General features: G+C 43.1%; 1 protein-coding gene across 4 annotated transcripts in view; it reads right to left on the bottom strand.

The window, feature by feature from the left end:
• Positions 1-21,660, bottom strand: part of DOCK5 (dedicator of cytokinesis 5) — a 132,456-nt gene that overhangs the window by 68,541 nt on the left and 42,255 nt on the right. For all 4 annotated transcript variants that reach the window (XR_006287520.1, XM_037886154.2, XM_043536224.1 and 1 more), the window contains exons 4-12: positions 20,141-20,196; positions 19,386-19,482; positions 9,679-9,827; positions 6,939-7,074; positions 6,132-6,289; positions 5,446-5,527; positions 3,670-3,799; positions 2,452-2,524; positions 876-1,018 (exon numbers count right to left, since the gene is read on the bottom strand). Coding sequence is in view for 3 of the 4 variants with exons in the window: in XM_037886154.2 (XP_037742082.1) it covers positions 876-1,018; positions 2,452-2,524; positions 3,670-3,799; positions 5,446-5,527; positions 6,132-6,289; positions 6,939-7,074; positions 9,679-9,827; positions 19,386-19,482; positions 20,141-20,196 (1,024 nt within the window). In the remaining variant the exon portion in view is untranslated. The remainder of the gene's footprint in view (positions 1-875; positions 1,019-2,451; positions 2,525-3,669; positions 3,800-5,445; positions 5,528-6,131; positions 6,290-6,938; positions 7,075-9,678; positions 9,828-19,385; positions 19,483-20,140; positions 20,197-21,660) is intronic.

Here is a 21,660-nt window from a genome sequence, read left to right as displayed (position 1 = left end):
AGTACTAGTGGCACCTTAGAGACTAACCAATTTATTTGAGCATAAGCTTTCGTGAGCTACAGCTCACTTCATCAGACATTCCTGTTAACTGCTAGAAATGGCCCACCTTGATTATCACTACAAAAGGTTTTCTCCCCCCCGCTCTCCTGCTGATAATAGCTCATCTTAAGTGATCACTCTCCTTACAGTATGACCATGAACCCTGGGCTTAAGGAGAGAAAACTAATGACAATTTCCTTGTTTGATATATATAATGTAGTATCCCAAACACACAGCTAAAATACGCAACCCCAAGTTTCCACTGGGCCTGATTCTCCAACACTTGCTCATGGCTGACTATTACCTAATTCTGCAGGTAGACCCAGTGATTTCAGTGGAACTGTCACTGGAGTAAGGTACTATTTAATTTGGGCAAGGGTGGCAGAATCCAAACCATAAGGTTTCAGACACATCCAAATCATTGAGGAGAAGCAGAGGGGTTGGGTGTGATGGGATAAAAGGAGATGTAAGCTGTGGAGTGTAGTTTACCAAGGTAACTAGAACACTGGCGGCAAACAAGTTTAGTGGGGGAAATGGACAAGTCTTCTGTTTTGAGTAAGGATGGAATAAATACTTAGTAAGTATAACCCGCTGGTGAGTCTGTTACAGTCTCCCTCCTTGCCCAATCCACAGAGGATACGAGTCTGTTATAGCCCAGCTAGGGAGCATTTGCAGCTCATGCTTTTAGCTTTGGTGATGGGATAGCATCATTTCACAGTCTGGCCCAGTGGAAGCAACAGACTCTAGTGGCCTTGATTTCTGAACCTTCGCAAGTAATTCAATTCCTTTCCCGTGCCCCAGGTTGTGAAGCTGGCTCCTTGTCCAAATGTGCGTACCTTGCCCTTTATGATTCACTTCCTTTGCAGCGATGACTTTGTTGAAGACCGAAGTGAGAGGCTCATTCTCGCCGATCACATGGGACGTCATTAGAGGGGACATGATTAGCTGTCGCTGCCTAATGTAGGTTTCCATGGCGATTCTGATAAGCGGAACAACAGAAGATGGGGTGCAGGGAGACTGAAGGCCAAGCAAGTCCTGGATCCAAATATTTCTGACCTTTGGATTTGGCCCCTATTGTCTTTAACAAGCCAAAGCAAGCCCTCCCTCCCCACTCCACCCAAATATGAACCCCCAAACTTTGAAAGAGCCTAGATTTGGATTCAGACTCTGCATCATGAGCTAATCTCTAATTACCATGTCCCTGCAGTGAAGACAGACAAAAAAAAGTTGTAAATCCACGTTATTGTGGAAAGGAAAAACACCCTTTGGGGCACTTTTTCTTGTCATATAAACAGGTCATGAAAGGAATAAAAAAATTCTCCACCGAGAGTCCCTCGTAATGACATGCTGGCTGAACCAAACAAACTGCTATATTTAGGATTGTAATAACACAGTTCAGCTTACCCAAACAAGCTTCATTTTCATTACTGTAACACGCTGAACAAGTTAACAGTGCCATCAAAGAGCCAGTCTAACTAGAGAGGCAGAAAGGCACAGGTCTGGGGCTTGAATCTCCTCTCCAAACCAGAAATTGTAACCATACAGCCAGGAATCATTTCACCCCTGACTTCTATCCTCTTTACCCGATTCCTCCTACTCCATCCTTAGACAGATGATGCACAGTGGTGAAGACAAGGGAAATTCAGTTGGATTTGTACTCCCTATCATTTAGTTGCTTTTGAAAATCCCACCCCCAATACCCATACACAGTAGATGGTGCTTCTGATTTTCGAGGTCTTGTCTATAGGAACCCACCCTCTAATGTGCACTGGACTCTGAGGGTATGTCTACACTCACCTGGGATCAACACTGCGGTGATTGATCCACTGGGGATCGATTTAGCAGGTCTAGTGAAAACTCGCTAAATCAACCACAGATCACTCTCCCCTTGACTCCGGTACTCCACCAGAACGAGAAGCGTAAGCTAAGTCAACGGGAGAGTTTCTCCCATCAACCCAGTGTGGTACAGAACCGCAATAAGTCAACCTAAGCTACGTCAACTCCAACTACATGGGTTGACTTAAGCCCGTAGTGTAGACCTGCCCTCAATTCATCCTTCTATGATTTGAACGTTTGATTCCAGGGAGTCTGTCTACTTCAAATCTAGTGCTCAGATACCACCCGGCCAGCCATCTCCCTTCCAGTGGCTGTGTTTTCCCTGTCACAGAGCATAAATCAAGCTGAGGTGGTTTTTACTGATGACACTTGAGTCAATCACCTTGCTGCAAACTTTGGGCTTTACATGACTGGAGACTTTTTCTTCCAAAAGGATCAGACTCTACAATTAACCAGTGTGTCTGTATGGGCCTTTCTGATACACCCCAAATCTCCCATACAGACATTGTCATTCTCTAAAGACTGTCTGTCCTGATTCATACTGCTCCGTGACTCACTCTGATGTCCAATACTTACTGCTGAAAAGGAATAAAGTGTTGCTTTTCCTCATCATCCACCTTCCCATGTATGATATCAGTAATGTCCATTACTGCAATGAGACAAGTTTAACAAAAATCATTTTATACCTCTACTAAGTGACTTTAAAAAAAAAATAAAATGGCTTGCCCAACAGATGCTAATTCTGATTCAGCTACACTAGTGGTAACAAATTTGGGAGACGTAAAGGGCCACTGGTTTTTTTAAGCACCAAGCAGGTCTGGCTGACACAGCATTGGAACCATAAGCAGCAACCCATCCATACTAGTTTTTCCATAATGTTGTTCTGACTGGTGGAGCAGGATCATCATTTGCAATGATGGGAAAATTCTGAGAAAATTTGCTGAGTGTAAACAAGGTCTAAGTGGAATTTTGCTTTGCAAATTGTTTATTGATCCCTTCAAGGAAATCAATATACTTTCCGAAAGCCGAGTGGAAGCAGAAAATACTGATTCCCCTCCTAGAAGATGAATAATAGTTTTCTCAACTCTCTCTTCAGCCAGTCAATTGTCCTATTTGCATTGTTAATCTGACTGATTGACATAATGCCAGCCTTCAGTGTTCTCATCCTCTTAGCAGGTAAAGCAAATTCCACACGCAGTTTTTTTCATCGATCCAGCCTATAGCATAAAAACATGAATATTCTTCCCTAAAGAACAGATGGGATTTACAAAGATTTGATCAAAGCAAAGAATTTACCTTTAGATTTCACATTCTGTTAATTTCAAAGTTTAATTTTAATTTTCCCTGTGTGTTTTCAGATTGAGATTTTCAAAGCAGGCCAAGGGTATTAGGTGCCTAACTCAATGGGAACCGGGCACCTAGCTCATTAAGGCTCCTTTGAAAATCCAAGCCTTGAAATGACACCGTGATAAGGATTTGAAAATCGACTGGGACATCACTGCTTCATGGGACTAGAACTGGGCAGTTTAAGTATGGAGACCATAATAAGTAGCAAATAGTAATAATATGTAGCTATCACAGAGAACTTTTTCCTCTGTAAATCTCAAAAGATTTTACAAAAGCAAGTGGTCAGTATTATTCTACCCATTTTACAAATGGGGAAACGGGCAGAGTTAATTGACTTTCCCAAGTTCAGTGACATAGCCCCAAATCTCCCGATTCCCAAGCCAGTGTCCGATCCACTGGACCATGGTCTCTCTCAGTTAATGCATTCTGCAGCTCGGCATCTCATACCTGCCACCCCAAATGGTCTCCGGAGCCCACCAGTGTGTTTCTTCCCATCTTTTAGCTCCATGTGCCCCACTCTCACAATTTGACACACCAAGCTGATTTTGGGCCTGATCAGGTCAGAGCTGCTCAGGTCCTGGAGAAACAGCAGAGACCATTTAAAATAGAGAAAATTAAACCTAGTTGCTTTGTGAACGTAGAAAAAACAAAAAGACATTTGCCAATGTTCATTACTTCCCGGCCATCTGACAAGGACAAACACATTTAAGCTAGGAGATAAATTTCTGAAAAGAAAGAAAGCACAATCTCACTTATAAAAGGGCTGCTAAGGCAAATATATGGCACGTGCCTGACAATTTTAACACATAGCAACTTCTTAACAACGCGCTGTCCTTCAATAAGACTTCCCAGCACCAGTTCTGGAAACGATGGTAAATAATTTTATTATTAAAGCATTATCTACTGATGACAGGACAGTTAGCTTGTGCCACTCTCGTTTCTAGTCTGAACATGCCACATATGATTACACTGAAGTGTTATTCTTTCATGAACAGCTGGTTACAAGTGATTTTATACAATCCAGCTAGCTAGCTCACTAATGCCTGTACAAACTCAGAACTAAGAGCAAAATATTGACACAGAAACCCTGCCAAAGAACAGAACCAACAATGCACTCAAGCTCAACTCCTCCTAAATAGGAGAATTCAACTGAAAAACAAACAACAAGGCACCTAGGACCAATTTCTAAATCTATTTTGGTGCCTAAAAATGCAGCTAGACATTCAATAGGATTTCCGAAAGTGCCTATCTGCATCTTCAGGCACCAAAATACCTTTAAAATGCAGCCTTTGGAAAAAATATATACCCTTACAGATATTAAAAAATCATGATGGGGCACATTTTCAAATGCGGACACCCCAGCTTGTCTGTGCAACCTTAATTATCCAAGCAAAAAGCATGGAAAACTTTCTGCTGGCAAAAGAATTGTGGATGCAGCTCAATTGTTTGCATGCATACATGATTTCCATGAGCAAAGGTCCAAGGAACATAATTGGTATTCATGCATTTTTGGAAGGTGCAACTTCTCATTTTAAAAATTAACTCCAGTGCCACTAAAACCGTTGTGTTTTAAAATGAGGTGCAACATATCAGATGTGGTCTCTTCTGTACTTCTTTGCTGATCACGCTCGCCACTTTGCTACTCTGCTAAGGATTACAAAAGCCTTGTCTGTATGAGCTGCAAAGAGGTGTCTAAGTGACACATGATTTTCAATGCCCAACTTAAGACATTTTGAAAGGGTCCTGATTTTCAAAGGGCACTGTATTCTGCACTCTTTCAAAATCAGACCCCTTTAATTAAGATGTTTCAGTTGGGCACCTAAACATTACTAATCGCTTTGAAAATCCTGGCAAACTAGGTTGCTGTGGTGAGGAATATAAAGCAAGGGCATGTCTTTGTTGTGGCACTTACACTGTACATAACTTTCCTGTTTGGTTGGTTACATACTGGTTGACCCAGGTCATCTTGCCAAAGTAAATCCGCATTTGCCAGATACAAAAGCTTCCTCCCACAGAATACATGAGAATTGTCGTGTTTATACAAGACTCATTAAAAAAGGGAAAGGGAGGATAATAGGTTTGGTATTTATACAGCACTGGTTTTGATTGGGGACTCTAGGGGCTTCTCCAAGAGAAGCAGTAAATAATAATAATAATAATAAATATTACAGTGGATGACTAAGCATTGGAGAATTTCCAGGCTGCAAACACAACAGGACTTACTGTAAAGATCGCTTGGAGATTATTAAGTTTCTCAATTTCCTTCGGCATCCCATTACTGCCCCAGCGAACCAGGTAATTTTCACTATAAATAAAATAAAATAAACCTCTGCAATTCATATACACTAGGTAAAATTTTCAAAAACCTCTAAGTCACTTAGGCACTTTACAACATTTTAACCAACATCTTTAATCCCCAAGTGATATACAAATGATACATGGAAGTCACTTCACCCATTGGTGAAATGCAGCCCCTCTGGGGTGGAGAGAGGCAGCTGTTGAACAGAACACACCAAACCTATATACGCCGTTTAAGGCCGACAGTGAAGAAAATATATTCAGTCCAAAAGGGGACACTGCAAGGGGATATAAGGTAAGTAGAATGTAAAGGGACAAATTGGAATTTGACTAATGTATTGGGGTGAATATGTTTACCCCTTTAACAAGTCTCGTGGGATTTTTAAGGCTCACATGGGCTCAGGATCTTGGTTTTAGGTCTCATTTGAGGTAAAATAATTCCTGCCCAAATCACTTTGGTTGATGGAGTAACCAAAAGAAAGAACAAAAGACTAAAGAAGAAAACAACCCTAACCAACTCCTCCCTTATGGCCTTCTTTGCAGCGCCATCGGATGGGGCACCACCATCACCACAGAACAACAGGGAACTTTCCCATTCAGCAGCAACCTACCTGATCAGTTTCGACTGGTCGGGATCATAGAGGCTCATGAGCAACTCTGCATCTTCTCCAATGTTGCAGACAAAGTTCTTGAAGTTCACATACAGGCCGTAGGTGTGCGTTGAGTTGAATACTGGCTGCCCTCGGAGGTCTACATTCTGTTGCAGAGACTGCAGAGAAAGATGAAATGAACAAGAAGGTGTCTCCTTAGAAAGAATAGAGGCTTCAGGTAGGATAAAGCTTAGTGCTGGGTCTCCTTAAGGATTCAACTAATTTCTAGACAGGACTGATGGTTGATTCATTCAGTTGGATAGGAGGACTGATGGAGCAACCCATGTTGCATCACAGAAGCGTCTGTGTCCCAAAGTGGTTCATATACATGTAACATACATATACGTTGACAAGAACAACACATAAATCACAGCTTGTATGTCTTTAACTAGAGGAGGAAAAAGAAGAATGCTTATGGTTAAATTAAATATCCAAAAGTGCTCAAGTGACTTAGGAGCCTAAGTCCCACTTTCTGAAGCGACTAAGGCACTTTGGCTTGGACAAGCTAGGAGCAAGCTACGTTTATCTGAGAATTTCAAAGCTTCCAAGGAGCTCCGGATGCCCAGTCCCCATTAAATGGATTGCTAAAATGGATTTCCCCCTTTGTTTTTAATGGAAACACAGTGGAATTCAGTCTAGCTTTGATGCCAGATAGAACACCATTACGACAGCATAACATCCTTTAACCAAAAATTCAGCTGACATACACAAAGGCAGAGAGCACAGGTGACTTCATGGGGGTAAGGCCACAAACAAGCAGGGACATACCTTCTCCTCTTGGATCCTTTCATCGATCCTTTTGGATGCCATCTCATGGGACTTAAAGAGAGTGATCGTGCTGGTTTCATCCGGGTCCAGGATGTTTCCATTGTCATCTCGCACCACTAGATCCAGCCCTAAAATCCTGGGCAGCATCCGTGTTACAGGTGGAAAGGGAGAATAATTGCCAGTAAGTTGGAAGCAAATGCGATTTCAAGAGTCTTTTTAATGTTGGCATGGAAATGGAACAGAAAATGTTCATGCAACTTTTTAAAAAAAATCTGGAGGGATTTGTTTAAAGAACCAGTGGAGTGTCCATCTCTGTGACAGCTGGGAAGATGAACAGACAAGTGTCACTATAGCAACCTGCTTCTATAACTATCACAGCTCTGTAACATCACAATATTTTGCCATGCTACCACTGAAGGTCAGTGAAGACACGGGCCCTTCATGGGACTCCAGCCTCGAGATAAGATCCTCAGCTGGACTAGAGCTCTTTTGGGGTCAGCTCAAGACAGGGGAGAGGGAACAGTGGCTTGAATACATCTTGGCTCTCCTTTGAATCCTGGGGGATTGCTCCAGGACAGAACAGGGACTAGGAAACTAGCCCTCAGTTCTCCCAGTGGTCTCAAAACCAGTGATCAGAGGTACAGTACACAAGTATGGAACTACCATGCAAACTCATTTTCAAATATTCTCTCTCTGTATCTGCAGAGGCAGTCAAAGGAGGAAGTCAGCAGAGGAAGTGCTTAGATCTCCCACATCCCTCTCTCAGGAACTGCAACCCCGTCCATGTTGGTGGAAACAGGAATGAACTGACATGATAGAGCCTTGGTTGTGTGGAAGCCTTGGGGGAGGGGGGATCCCCTGGCTTTCACAGCATGAGCTACAGTTGATTGAGGGTTTGCACATGTGTTACAGTCATGCTAGAGAGACCAACCTGACCAGAACCTCTAGTCCAGACAGGGCCCCCCAGAGACTTAGAAAATTGTGCCAACTACAGATATCAAACTTCAGACTTGGCCAGGCCCAGAAATACCGTCCTTCATCCCCACCTTAAAAAAAGGTCAGTAAAGAAAATATCTAGTAAAGGAGCAGAGTTAAGGAATTAGTTTAGCTAAGATGAGACCCCTTCAATGGGAATTTACATGTATTTTTAAGAGATATATCTGCGTATGTGTTAAATCTACTAGGTTTCTGCAAGAAGGTTAAATGGTTAATTTTTCAACTCTGCCTTCAAATAGATTAATGAGCCACGGAGACAATCTCTGGTCTGTACAAACCCATGAAATGCTGCTTTGGCGGTCTACAGAGCTGTGGCACTTAACGTGCTGATAAAGCAGTGTAGTTCCTGCTTTGCATCTAAATCCTGACCCCGGGCAGCCAGGCACAAACCACACTTCATGGGAGATGCCAGCTTCTTGGCAGAATTTAGACAGGTGAGGTTTCTTGCCAAGCACTGGCATATGAACTCCAAGCTGCTGCATCCACTCCCGCTAGCTTAGTCACATTTCGAATGGGCGTGAAAACCCTCATTGTCCCCTTTCCATGCAGAAATCATTTAAAGCCTGATTCTGGGCCGCCTTGGGCTGTCATTCGCACCAGCGCAAAGTGAATGTAAAACACTGCCATTCTAATCTGGTCGTATTCTACGCCCATTTGGCACCGGTGTAACTGACTGCGCAAGACACAAGATGACAGAAGCAGGCCCTTAATCTCCAGTTACCTGTCAATCGTACCCTTCTGGGGCTGCAGCACAGTTAATTAAGTATAGTGAGGCAGATAGGGATGGGGGGGTGACAATATCAACATCAGAAGACCCTAGAGGTGGGTCTGAGCTGCAAAGCTCAGCTCAGGATTCTGAGCTTTGTGTTCCCCAGAGATTAGGGGCATTTTGATTCAGATCTGCACTCGCCCACTGTGTGGGGCTGTTCTGACTCTGGGTTTCGTTTTGGGCCTCTGTCTCCTACAGACGGTAAATCACCAGAGATCTGAGTCAGGACCTGGGCTGAGGAGTTTGAGTCTGAATTTGCAAACCCTCATCAGTTAGAGTTTGGCTTCACTAACCCCAAAACAGAGGATCCATACTCCATTTTATTGTTATTGTTTGTGGTATGGTAGTACCTTCAGACCCTAGCCAAGATCACAATCTTTTTGTGCGAGGCATTGTACACACACAAAGTAAGAGACAGCCCTTTCCCGGAACAGCTTGCAAGCTCAATAGACATGACAAATAAAAGGGGAAACAAAACTTTCCGAAGTCACACACAAGAGGTCAGTGGCAGAGCCAGGAATAGAATGCGGGCTTCCCAATTCCCAGGATCCTATCCACTGTCTCTTCTCCTAACCAAATACAGGCAGCACTGAAGTAACAGAACCAGTGAAGGGCCCAATCCTTCGGCCTTTACTTACACGAGTCATTAATAGTGAGGTTAACAGAATAACTTGTACAAATAAAAGTTGCTGGGTTGGGTGCAAAATCTGTGAGCTATCTGTTAAATTCAGCAGATAAGAGGATTTTCTTTTAATGCTTGGACTGAAACTCCGAGGAGCTGATGAAGTGCCAGTAAGTCTTTGCAATGCAATTATCATCTCAGGTAAGAAACCATGACTTTATTTTTAGATATGCTGCCTCCATTGATAGCTGCTGTTACTACCAAGTTAATACGGATTACGCAAGTCCAGGAATCCTAGTCTCAGACCATCGGCTGGGAGCTTGGCTCTACGTGGAACGCTGAGTGGGGTTTACCTGTTGCCGTAGTCAATTTTTGCAGTGACCTTCTTCTTGAGTTCTGCCAATTCATCTTTGGGAAGGGTCCCAGAGAGTATCTGCGATCTCCATTCTATCAGGCAATAGGTCATTTGCTGTAAATGCCGAAATTGTGTCATCCTGTTGTCCTAAAGGGGGAAAAGGGATCACAATTTCAGGCTGGTTGTGTGCTGAAAACCACAAGCTCAAAAAGTCTTCCAAAAGGTGATTCAATAGAAACCATCATCAAATCCACATGTAACCACAGAAAACACCTGGTAGGAGACTTCTTATACCCCCGCAGTGTCACTGCATGATTGTTTCTTACATCTTCTACTCGCCAGGTTTTTTTTCTCCTGTCTACATTTAAATGCTACAAGCAACGAGGCTTCCACCACTTCCTTAGGAAATGCATTCCAGCCCCCAAATCGTTATGTGATGGGTGCCTTTTAAAGACAGAATGGACAGAATTTGATTAGATTAGACTAGACAAGCAGTATGGTCTAGCGGACAAAGCACTGGATGAGGATTCACAAGACCTGGGATCTATCTTTGCTGCTGACCTGCTGTGGGACTCTGGATAAGCCACTTCCCTGCCCTTACCACTCTTTCCATTGCCACTCTGTCTGTCTGGTCTATTTAGACGACAAGCTCTTTGCGATGGGGACTGTTTCTCATTATGTGTTTGTACAACACTCAGCATACTGGACCTTGTTCAGGGCCTCTACATGTTACTAAAATCTCAGCTCTGGTGCTGTTTGGAATTTTTCTATTACAACATCGATAACATTTAGGCTGAATGTGTCTTGTTCTAAATTTCATCATATTAAGTCTTCCTTACTACCCCCTTGCACCAGCCTCAACAACTCTTCCATCTCGTTGGTATTTTAAACAAAAAGGTTCCTTTTACCCCATTGCCTGAGTGAAACACTATGTGACTAATTAGAACTCCAGCCTCCGTCTCTGTTTACACAGCATCAGCGACTACATTTTAAAAGCAGAACACTAACTGAACTGAGTCCCTGCGCTTCATTTCCAGGGTGGTCTACCCTTTTGGTCCTGTCCACAACCCCACTCCACGCCAACTCTCAAAATCCATCCAAAACTCAACGACAACCCCTCGACCCAAAAAAAAAAAAATTTCTGGGACATTGTGTTAGCACAGCACTCACGGCGTCACATTCGGAGACTTGGATTTGGTAGCCCAGACAGACAGACTTTGGGCCCCTTGGAGAGACTTGCCGAAGTGAAAGTATCACTGTGTGGGTGCAGCAGTCTACCTGAAGATTGGAGCCACGGTTGCAAGCACTTTGGGACACCAATTGTCATTTACTGTATGTCTGTACAGTGCTTAGGGCAGGGGGGTTTTGACTTCATCTATTCCTCTAGTGCCCCCACAGTGCAAATAAATATTAATAAACTTGGTTATTTTCTATTATTTGTATTGTGGGAGCAGCTAGGAGTCCCGGTCATGGACCAGGACAAACATCATGCGAGGCACTCTCCAAACCACAGAGTAAAAAGACCTTACCACCTATACACGTTTTCCCCACGAGCTTCCCAAAAGCGGCGATTTGTTCTCTCCAGTTTCCTGCAGTAGACACATTCTAATTTTTCATTACACAACAGCATGTAAAATTCTAAAATACTGACTCAGCCTGTTATTTAAAAAATCACTCTGTGATGCTCTCCCCCACCCAAATTAATTAATGAGAATATTTCGCATGCCCCTTGCTTGGTTCCACCCGATTAAATTGGGCAGGCACTTGTGCCTCATAATATACAAGGCACGTTGCTCTTACAAGGGTGCCAGAGCCACAGGTGTAGATGTACTTAAAAGGGGTGAAGAATTTTGTGACTAGTTACTACATTTGTAGCAGTGCAGAGTAGGATGACTAATTAAGTCTCACGCTTCTCAAACTGTTCGCTCACAGGGCTCAGGAAGGAATTCTCCCTCCCATCCCCAATATTGCACAATCAGCCAGATGCATTATGGCAAGTTCCTGACTTACACTAAGCATCAGGCACAGCCTGCTGTCTGAGGCAGCATATCAGAAATTATAGACACTAGATCTAACTTATCAAGACAAAATCAAAAATGTCTCTTTACCAGGGTCACAGTGTTAGTCTGCTACACACCACCCTATTATCAGGGACTGATCCTGCTGAGAAAGAGTTAAGTGGGTTCTTCTGGTTCACTGAATCAGGTGGTTCACTACACACATGGATATATGAGCGGGAGGAGTGGCTCTCTAGAAAGAGGGGATCTAGAGTGCGAGCTGAGCAGTCCTGAGGGAGGAACTCCAGGTGCAGCCATGCCTGGGAAAAAGCTTGAGATGAACTTTGTTATGCTATTGTTAATGAACCCTTGGAAAGGAGTGTGTGGACTTTGTTTTAGAGCAGCTTGGAAAAGGGACCTGCTCCCAGGTTCTCTGTACTCATAAGATTTAAGATTGGTATCATACAAAAGGGTACGGGAGCACAAACTTTAATGGTTAATATTAAATACTGAACATGAAGGTAGCAGGCCAAATTCAGAGCAGATGTCAATAGCAGCTACTCTAAAGACTGCTTACACCAAGTCTGCATTGTTAGATTTCTTCAATCGCAAATGATTTCTTTAAAATACCGGTTGCCAGAGTTTAATAAACTCTAAACAAGGCCTACAATCCATCAAATGAGCAAGTACTTTCTAAATACACACTCTTTGGTTTCAATTATGTTACAACGTACCTTAGCACTTTTAATTATTCCATGCATAGCCACATGAAGCAAGACTGCAGCGCTCTGGATAACCAGCATTATGGTGGCAGACAATCATTTCTAACCTCCTGCACAATGAATTCATACAAACATTAACTCCCCCATGATAGGGGAAGCAACTGCACCATGTGATTTTGGAGAATAATTTTCAACTTTACATTCTTTAAATTACTCTAGACGGACTGCTCCCAAGTCTAACACAGTCAATGACTCCCCCAGGATACGCACAAAAACACGCACAGAGTTCTCGTCCGATGCCTCTTTGCTGAGCCACCGCCAAGCTCAAACCACTCGTTAACTGACAATCAAAGCCCTAGATCCCGACACTTCTGAAATTCAGGTTGTTTGAAATTTAAACCTGGGCTGGAATTTTGCATATGGCCCTCACTTTTATAAAGAGCTAAACCAATACTCCAGATCCAAACACTAAAAACTTTGGGGTCTTTGCTAACTAGATCCAAAACATGTGGCTTAAGTCCACCTCTACCGAAATGTACTGTGGGACCAATCTCTAAATATGGACAGTTTAAAATTGTGTCCCTATCACCAACCAGGGACATAAAATGGGCAGCTATATCCCTGACTGCCAACCTGATTATGAATGTATAACGAGGGCATCCTATTTAGGTATCAGTGTCTGAAAACAGGCCTTACTATGGGCAAAAAGCTCCAAATGAAAACAGTTTCAAAGACAGACACGCACATTCTTGTATGAATACCATTAGTACTTAGCTGTGCACAACTGTCCCTACACAGCAGGAACAGCCACCCCCCTTTTAAAAAAAAATAATTTCTCTACTCTGTCCCTCTCTGAAAGAAGGGGAAGGATATAAACTACCGTATTTGCTTTATCAAAAACTGTTTTCTGTATTACTACAGTCAGCAGCATTGTTACACACAAATATTAAACCCCAACTACAAAACCAAGCTTGGTGGTGATCGGAGACCACAGGTGAATAAAGGATGTTGCATTTTATTTATTTACAGGATTTACTATGGAGCTGATCAGAGTCTCACAAACATCTCTGACGACTCTGTCGACCAAGCGTCAGACTCTCACAGCTTCTAGCGCTGACCACACTGCACATAAATCATCTCCTCAGAGAAACCTGCACATGCTCCAGTTCAGGGCTACTGGCGGTGAAGGGGAGGGGTTCACAAAACCCCCATGACGTCAGGAAGCATTATGAATACTATTACACAGACTGGGGCCTGAGGCAAGGAGAGATTAAGCAATTTGCCCAAAGTCTCAGAGGAAGTCCGTGTCAGACCCAAAAATGGAACCCTTTTCAGTTCCTTATCTGGACAGCTATATTTACCTTGCATTTTTCCAATGTGTGTTTTCAACAAATATCAAAAACAGAGTGGATAATATAGGATTTCTCTACGTGGAAGACCCTCCGCAAGCTAATCTGGATGAACTCAAGAGGTACACATAAAAACACTTCTTCTCGATAAAATCCTGAGTGCCATTTGCCAATGCACATGCAGAGAGTATGTCTATTCGCACTCCAGTGCCAAAAAGGGCCATTTCTGTATTGATATGTGCTCCAACATATCAATACTTGGATGTACTTTGAGTGAACAGGTTGAAGTAAAGCAAGATCTTGCACTGATCTTAGCCCAGTTGACGTAATTGATGAGACGCTCTGTGGACTGTTGGCACGAAACAGATAATGTACAAAGGCAACAGTTTAAAAAAACCTAACCCACCTAGAAGCAATGGAAACGTATGCCTCGCACAAAAGGAAGAAGAAGAAGCTGATCTTGCTCCCATTTAAGTCAATGGCAAAAGTTTCGATTTCAAGGGTGGAAAACAGGAAGCAATACAATGTATGTAAACCTACTAGTGGTCAAAGAATGCTAAAAGCTTGGGATGCAGGGGCTAACCACGTTAAATGCAATACAGGCAGTCCTCGGACTTACGACACAATTGGTTCCCGAAAATCACATCTTACGTCGAAAACGTCATAACTCGAATTTCCTATCGGAACAATGTGGGATTGAGCGTTGTACAGTTGAAACATGACGACAATTTATAAACGTTGTAAGTGCGGTTTGTTGTAACTCGAACATGGTAAAGTCGAAGACTACCTGTACAAACTATTTTTAAACCAGAGCTTGAATTCTCTTCATGTGTCTCCTTTCCACAGCTTCTGGAATGATTGTGGTCCTCTGTTTTACTTACGAGCTGGGCTAGAGCCGGTCAAACATTTTCTGTTACACTTCTTTTTCCACAGGGAAAAGGGTTTTTTGTTGTTGAAAAAACGTCCACTGGAAATGTCTGGTTGTGACAATATTTCAGGTTTTCACAGAAAAAATAACCCCCTATCTGCAAAAAATTGGATGATTTCTGACAACCAGAAACTGAAAACGACTTTGTTTTTCCCCAAAATGTTTTTTTAAAAATATTTTCTATGAAACCCATTTTTTGGTCAAAATATTTTTGCACAGAAAAAAAAAAATTCCCCGCTAGCTCCAAGAGAGACCTAGATCTGCCCTGTTCTGTGCACCCTCAGGCTACGTCTACACTAATGCGTTAAGTCGACCTACGCTACGCAACTCCAGCTACGTGACTAACGTAGCTGGAGTCGACGTACCTTAGGTCGAGTTACCGTGGGGGTAGAATACCAGGGTCGACTGGAGAGCAATCTGTAGTCAATTTGGCGGGTCTTTACTAGGCCCACTAAATCGACCGCCGGTGGATCGATCTAAGTGTCGATCCCAGCTGTAGTGTAGACCTGCCCTTACCACTGAATTCAGTTGCCAGTGAAGGTGAGGATGCTCTGTACTTTTCAGGAGATTTATTAGTTCTGTACGTGCCCCAGAATTACACTTGCCGTTTACAAACCGTGCCCTTGACTGAGGCAGGGATCTACAACGAAATGACCGTGCAGAGCTTTGCTGTTCTAAACGTTGCCCCATGTTTGACTCACCCTGTTACTCTATTCCACAACCCAAAAAGAAACTAGATTTGCAACACTGACAACTGATGCTTGCTAGATTCCCATGCGCCACGCAGAGGCTGGATTCATTTTTGGGCTCAGCAGATGCTCTGCAGTGAAGATTATGGTGCATGGTGCAATTCTTGCTGTAATTTACAGAAATTACAGCAGTGAAATGAAATGCTGCCAAAGAGGAAAAAAAACCCTCTTTCTTCTCCATTTCCCTTCTCTCCCCATCTTCCTCCTTCCTCCTTTCGAGTTTCTTTATACCGTGGGGGAGATGGGGGGGGAATAAATTTGCATCCATTACAAACCACGACGTTTTCCAAGTCTATTTTAAGGACAACGCTGACAGAGTAAAGTCACATAAAAGAGGAAGTATTTCTGCTCTTAAGAAAAACAGATTCTGAGGCTAGAACTTGAAAGGTTTTAAGGGAACAAGCCGGGAACAAAACGCTTGCTTTACACAGCAATTGCATCACATCTCGCCGCTCAGGAAACTAAGAGGGTGGAAAAAATGCTTATGGTTCTGTGGACCACAAACAAAATGCACTTATGGCTGGGCGAAATTTTTCAATAGGACCAACTGACTCTGGTTAAGAAAAACGTTTGGAGCTAATTTAAAACTATTCTCTCATCTTAATTACAGTCTCAGAGCACATACTGTGCAGCCTGAAGTAACCATTGCCTGAAGAAAAATTAAGCTCCAGAATTTATAATCTGCCTTAAGACTCCACTTTGGAAGAAAGAGTAATTCATTCTGAACTGTTTTTCTTCGCATCAGCATTTCAGCCTAACTCAGCAAAATGGCCAACTTCACAAACAGCCTACGTTTACCAACTTTTCAGAGGCAGCTTTGTGAAAAGGCTAGGGCACAGGACAGAGATTTGGGAGACAAAGAATCCAGTCCCAGCTCTGCCAATGACCGATTTACTGCATGGCCTTGGATAAGTCACCTCCCCACTCTGGGACCTCTGGCTCCCCTCCCACCCTTGGTCTGACTTGTCTGGGTAGATTGTAAGCTCTTTAGGGCAGGAGCTCCCTCTTACTCTTTGTGGGTACAGCTCATAACTCAAAGGGGCCCCAATCTCAGCTGGAACTGCTAAGTGCTACTATAAGACAAACCGGATTTATCTATGGTGAAAATTAGAGATGTCATTATGCGGCACACAATGGATCTATAAAAATACTTAACACGTAGCCTTTATAGAACATTTTTCATCTGGAGATCTCCAAGTGCTTTAAGGAGGAGGGGCAAGCAGCAGCATCCCATTTCTTCGATGTGGAAACTGAGGCAGGAAGAGGGGAAGTGATCCACATAATGAGTCAGCAGTGGATCCAGGAAGGAAGTGCAGGTCTTTGGACCCCAGCCTCTTGTCTTAGCCACTGTAACACTGTCGCCGTCGCCCTGGATTGCTTGGGAGCTCTCTCTTCGGCTGACCTTTCCCGCTCCCTCATTTCCTCCACAGTAAGAGGAAGGAGACAGTCTGGAGTTGGGATCTTTTTGCAGAACGGTCTGTGCACTCTGCCAGTCCTGTCCGGGCTTAGGGCAAGGTATTGTAGCTCAGAGCAAGTGCCAGTCAATGGTGCTTAGACTTCAACAAATCTCATGGAACTCTGGTTATTTAATCTGACCGTCAAAATAAGGAATAAATGGCATCCACGGAAGAGGGGCAATTTGAACTGAGAATGCAGGAAGGTCCCATGCCATCCGAGGCATGTGGCATTCCAGAAACCATGCTGTGGGAGAATTTTAGAAGTTATTTCTCTTGCAAAAAAGACTATTCAGGACTCTTTAGCAGCTTACACCTGCCTCATGTTGAAATCCATATTTGCACCTTGTAAGGTGTGCACGGAGGATCAAGAAGCAATCTTAATATTGCCGTGGCACAATGCTTCCAGTTTCTTTTCCCAACAGTGAGAAAATCCCCTTTCTTGAATGGCTTCAGATGTTGCGGAGAAGAAGATACAGACGAAAGAGGATAGGATTGTAAATAATGGATCAAGTTTATCCCTAGGGGAACACCATCGATTTCAGTGGAATTCCCCCAGGGATAACTCTGAGCCCATATGGTTCATTACCTCCTATTCATCTTCTTGCCCAGCAGACACAGAGCTAATATGCATCAGCACAAGATAACAGTGATGGGATTAACTCGAGTGGCTGGCCCAGCATAAGCAGAAAATAAATGACATCCCATGCTAGCGGAGAAGCCTATGCATTGCTTCACATGAAAATCAGGGACGTTTAGGCTGGCCTTGAGCATGGCCCTGTCAGAGAGGAAACAAAGATACAGAGGGCTTCTAAAGCAGCTAATCCTTCCACCAAAAATAAATCACCAACAAAAGTCAGTCTGATGAACAAATTAATATGTACTGGCCATTGCCTGGAAAGATTGTTTGCAGAGCACAGTAAGCACTAGATTGAGACTCAGTGAAAATATTTTATTATCTTGCCTTCAGGATACAGAAGACAGAAAGATCAAGGGGGCTAGGGAAAGTAAACAGCTGTCTGAGAAATAGAAAACTATTAATGAGATGGCTCTTCCTTCCACTGCACCTGGAAGTTTCCGAGTCTAATTTCACCAACAATCTTGATGACATATTTCCTCAGGGAGAGAAAGATAAGATCAGAGATTGTGCCTGTTCTGGAAAAGGCAACACCAGAAGTATTTATATTTTATAGGTATATATACACTTTGTGCTTTTATATAAATACATATATATACTCCTCTCATGCACAAGGGAACAATTTGTATAGTGGGGGTGCTGAGAGCCAGTGAACCAAACTCTAAACCCTGCATATGATGGAAACCACTTCAAGCCAGGGGGTGCTGCAGCACCCCAAGCATCAGCACCTATCCTCATGCACGTACCCCTCACCGGCTTTTCAGAGATCTCAAAGCATTCTGCAAAGGTCGCTAAGAAATATTATCTCCATCTCTGGAGCCAAGCAAGATTAAGCAATTTTCCAAAACATGCATAGAAAGCCAATGGCAGAGTCAGTACTAGGCTTCAAGTCTTGACTCCTCGGCCTGTCCTCTGTCACTAAATCAGACAGCCATCATAGGCACTCCAGGAACCCTTATTCACGTTGGTGAAGAGGGACTCACACAAGCAGTCCCAACCAGCTGACATGATGTTGATTATGGCTTGTCCTGGTCAACTCTGACCACGGTGCGGGTCATGTCTTCTAACTCAATTATTCAAGAGCAATACCGCTTTGTAGAGTAAATAGAACCTTAGTCCTACAAGATCTAACTTTGCTCAGTCACCTTTTAAACAGCAATAAGTCACTACTCCTCCTTCAGCTCCTTATTATAACAATGATCCTGAGAGATTTTTAGGTATAAGGCAATGTACAAGTTCCAAATGCTTTGCAAATATTAAGTCTCAATATACCTGAGTTAGTTCAATACTATGCTCATTTTATCGATTGAGCAATGGAAGCATAGGGAAATTATCAGCCATGATTCGACGGGTGCTTAACTCACTCATTAACTGAAGTCAATGGGGCTTGTGCACATGCTGATGTGCTTTGCTGCATCAGTGACTCATTCAAGATCACACAATGAGTTAGGAGGACAACAGAGAGCAGAAATCCTGAATCACAGCCCCCTGCGTCTGGTCTAGCACTTTTACCATTTTGCTTCTAATCACACCACTGTTTGCAGCTCTGGAAATCACACTAGCAAACGTCAGATGGGAAGATCTACCAGTCAGTGGAAAATACATGTTAGAATAACATGGGGCTGATTCCCAGAGCAAACCACCCTACAGGCAGAACTGAGCTCTGGGGCCCTGTTCGTAAAAAGCATATGTGCTCAAAATAAACATCAGCTGCTGGATCCACGGGCACAAGATGGGGATATGCGAGGTCCTTTCAAAATCTTCTGCGTACTTCTGTTAAACACTCTGTCCTGGGTGGAGTAGAGATCCTGCCCTCTTCTCCCCTCTCGCTGGACCAAACACCAACAAAGGAAGAAAGCAAATACTCACCACATACAGCTTGTGCCAGATAACTGCCCACTCTCTCAGTGTGGAAGTGAGTTCTTGAACAAGGGGCAGTTCACTTGGAATCACTGTTTCATGTTGTCTGGAGAGAGGAAAAAACACAAGGGGGCATGTAATGAAATTAAAAGGTGGCAGATTCAGAAATGTAACGCTGAACAGACGTGTCTGCTCTAGTCACAGTTTCCCGGTTGGAGGGATCACTGTTTACAGTGATAACTTGACTATATGGATTAAAAAATGCCTTCTAAAGTCACTTCCTATCGCTGCGGCTGCTGGTTGCCCCCATTCATACTGATCAGAGAATCCAGTGTAAGAATTAGATTGGGAATGATTTTGTAAGAGGTTTTCCAAGACAGGAAAGAATTCACACTCTTCTGATGGCCACTTGGCTGTGAGTCGTGTGTGTGTGCGTACGCCACAAATACAAGAGTCCCCAGAAGAACCAAATGTAAGTTGAGTGACCTGCTTTGCCATATACATGTCTAGCAGATTTTCACTCTTATCTTTGCAAGTGGGATATTTTGCCTCTGTCCATGTGTCCAATTTGGGATGTACAACATTTTGGCAAAAACAGAAATTATTCTGATCCAAGAGTCTACATGAGGTTCACAGCACTTGCTATGCAAAAACACAGACTGCCCGTATGACAAGCTGCACCTCCATTACGTAAGCTCTTTTATGAAACAGCATCCAATCACGTCTGTCAACCACAGGACATCTCAAGATGGTCTCCAACCTACCCTCGGTCTTCCACAGTTGCTTCTTTTAAATGAATGTAAGTTTTGGGGAAGATGCCCTAAAAGAGAGAGAAAGGGAAATCATGTTGTAATATGTGATACATCATTCAGCAACAAGGAGGGGAAGGTGATCAGCTGAGCTCCAGGGCACAAGTCAAATAAACTTTTCCAAAATTCAATAAATAAAAAAACAATTCTAGTACAATATATGCGGAGATCGGTGTGTTTTCTTTTATGTTGGTATTATGTCAACTCTAATAGCAACTTAATAAATCCCAGGAAAAGCAAACTGGCAATAATAATAATAAATAATAATAATACAGTACTGTGTACTTATACACAGTTCGATCTGTTGCTTTCAAACGGCTTTACAAAGATGGATAAAGTGGAGGGAGGGAGGGGTTAAGTCACTCGCTCAAGGTCATATAGCAACTCAGTGGCAGAGGCTGCAACAGAATTCCTCATTCTCAGTCTGGTGCCCCTCAAGGCTGTCTCCCTCAAGGTAAATCCTCTTTGGTGCTAGATATAGAAGGAAGATATAGAAGAACCCCTTAGAATCAGCTCCAGTGACTGTTTTATATATAGAATAATAAGAACGGAGAGTTTTCCCTGGTGTAGTAAAACAAATTAATAATAATAATATATACTTTGCACTTCTATAGCACCTTTCATTCCAGGATCTCAAAGCACTTTACAAGCATTAATTAAGGCTCAGGACACTCTGGCCAGGTAGGCATTATCCTCATCTTACAGATTGGAAAAACTGACACACCGAGAGGCTAAGGCCAAAAAGTTCAAGAGTATCCACTAATTTTTACGACCCTCAGTTTTCGGCTGCCCAAACTCAAAAGCCCACCAGCTCCTGCTAACTTCCAGGAGATCTGAGGGTGCTCAGTACTTCTGTGGAAAAGCCCTTCGGAAGTCTCAAATTGGGCACCCAAAAGCAGAAGCTCCCAAAATTAGGAGACACTTTTAAAAACTCTGCCTAGGTGGGCTGCTCATGGGCATGCAGTGAACAGAACCTAGGAATCCTGCCTTCCTTTTCTGTGCTCTAACCCTGCCTTCGCAGGCCCTAAACAAAGAAAATTTAGAACTTATAGAGCTAAACAATGACTGAAAGGCATTTCCTATTTATGAGATACTAACTGTATGCTAAGCTCAATTGCGTACGTCTAAACTATAAGCAAATGCATGATTGTAGCCTGAGTAGGCATATCTGCGTTAGCTTTAATCTAGATAGCATGGGTTACAACAGTTGGGTAGATCTGGAGGCACTGATAAACAGTGGCTAAAGTTACCACTGTTGTCATAAGCCAAGAGAAATCAGAAGAGGATCATTTGGAAAAGAACAGGATTCCGCAGCCAGAGGCTCCACTAAATTCCACTAAAAACCGTAATCAATGAATCTTCATTCCAGTGATGTTTCACTGTGTGATTAAGGGCTTGTCTACACTGGCACTTTACAGCACTGCAGATTTCTCGCTCAGGGTGTGATAAAACACCCCTTTCCCCCCCCAAGTGCT

The sequence above is a fragment of the Chelonia mydas genome, chromosome 26, assembly GCF_015237465.2.
Source record: "Chelonia mydas isolate rCheMyd1 chromosome 26, rCheMyd1.pri.v2, whole genome shotgun sequence".
Classification (NCBI taxonomy): domain Eukaryota; kingdom Metazoa; phylum Chordata; order Testudines; family Cheloniidae; genus Chelonia; species Chelonia mydas.
This window is presented reverse-complemented; position numbering and strand designations above follow the sequence as displayed.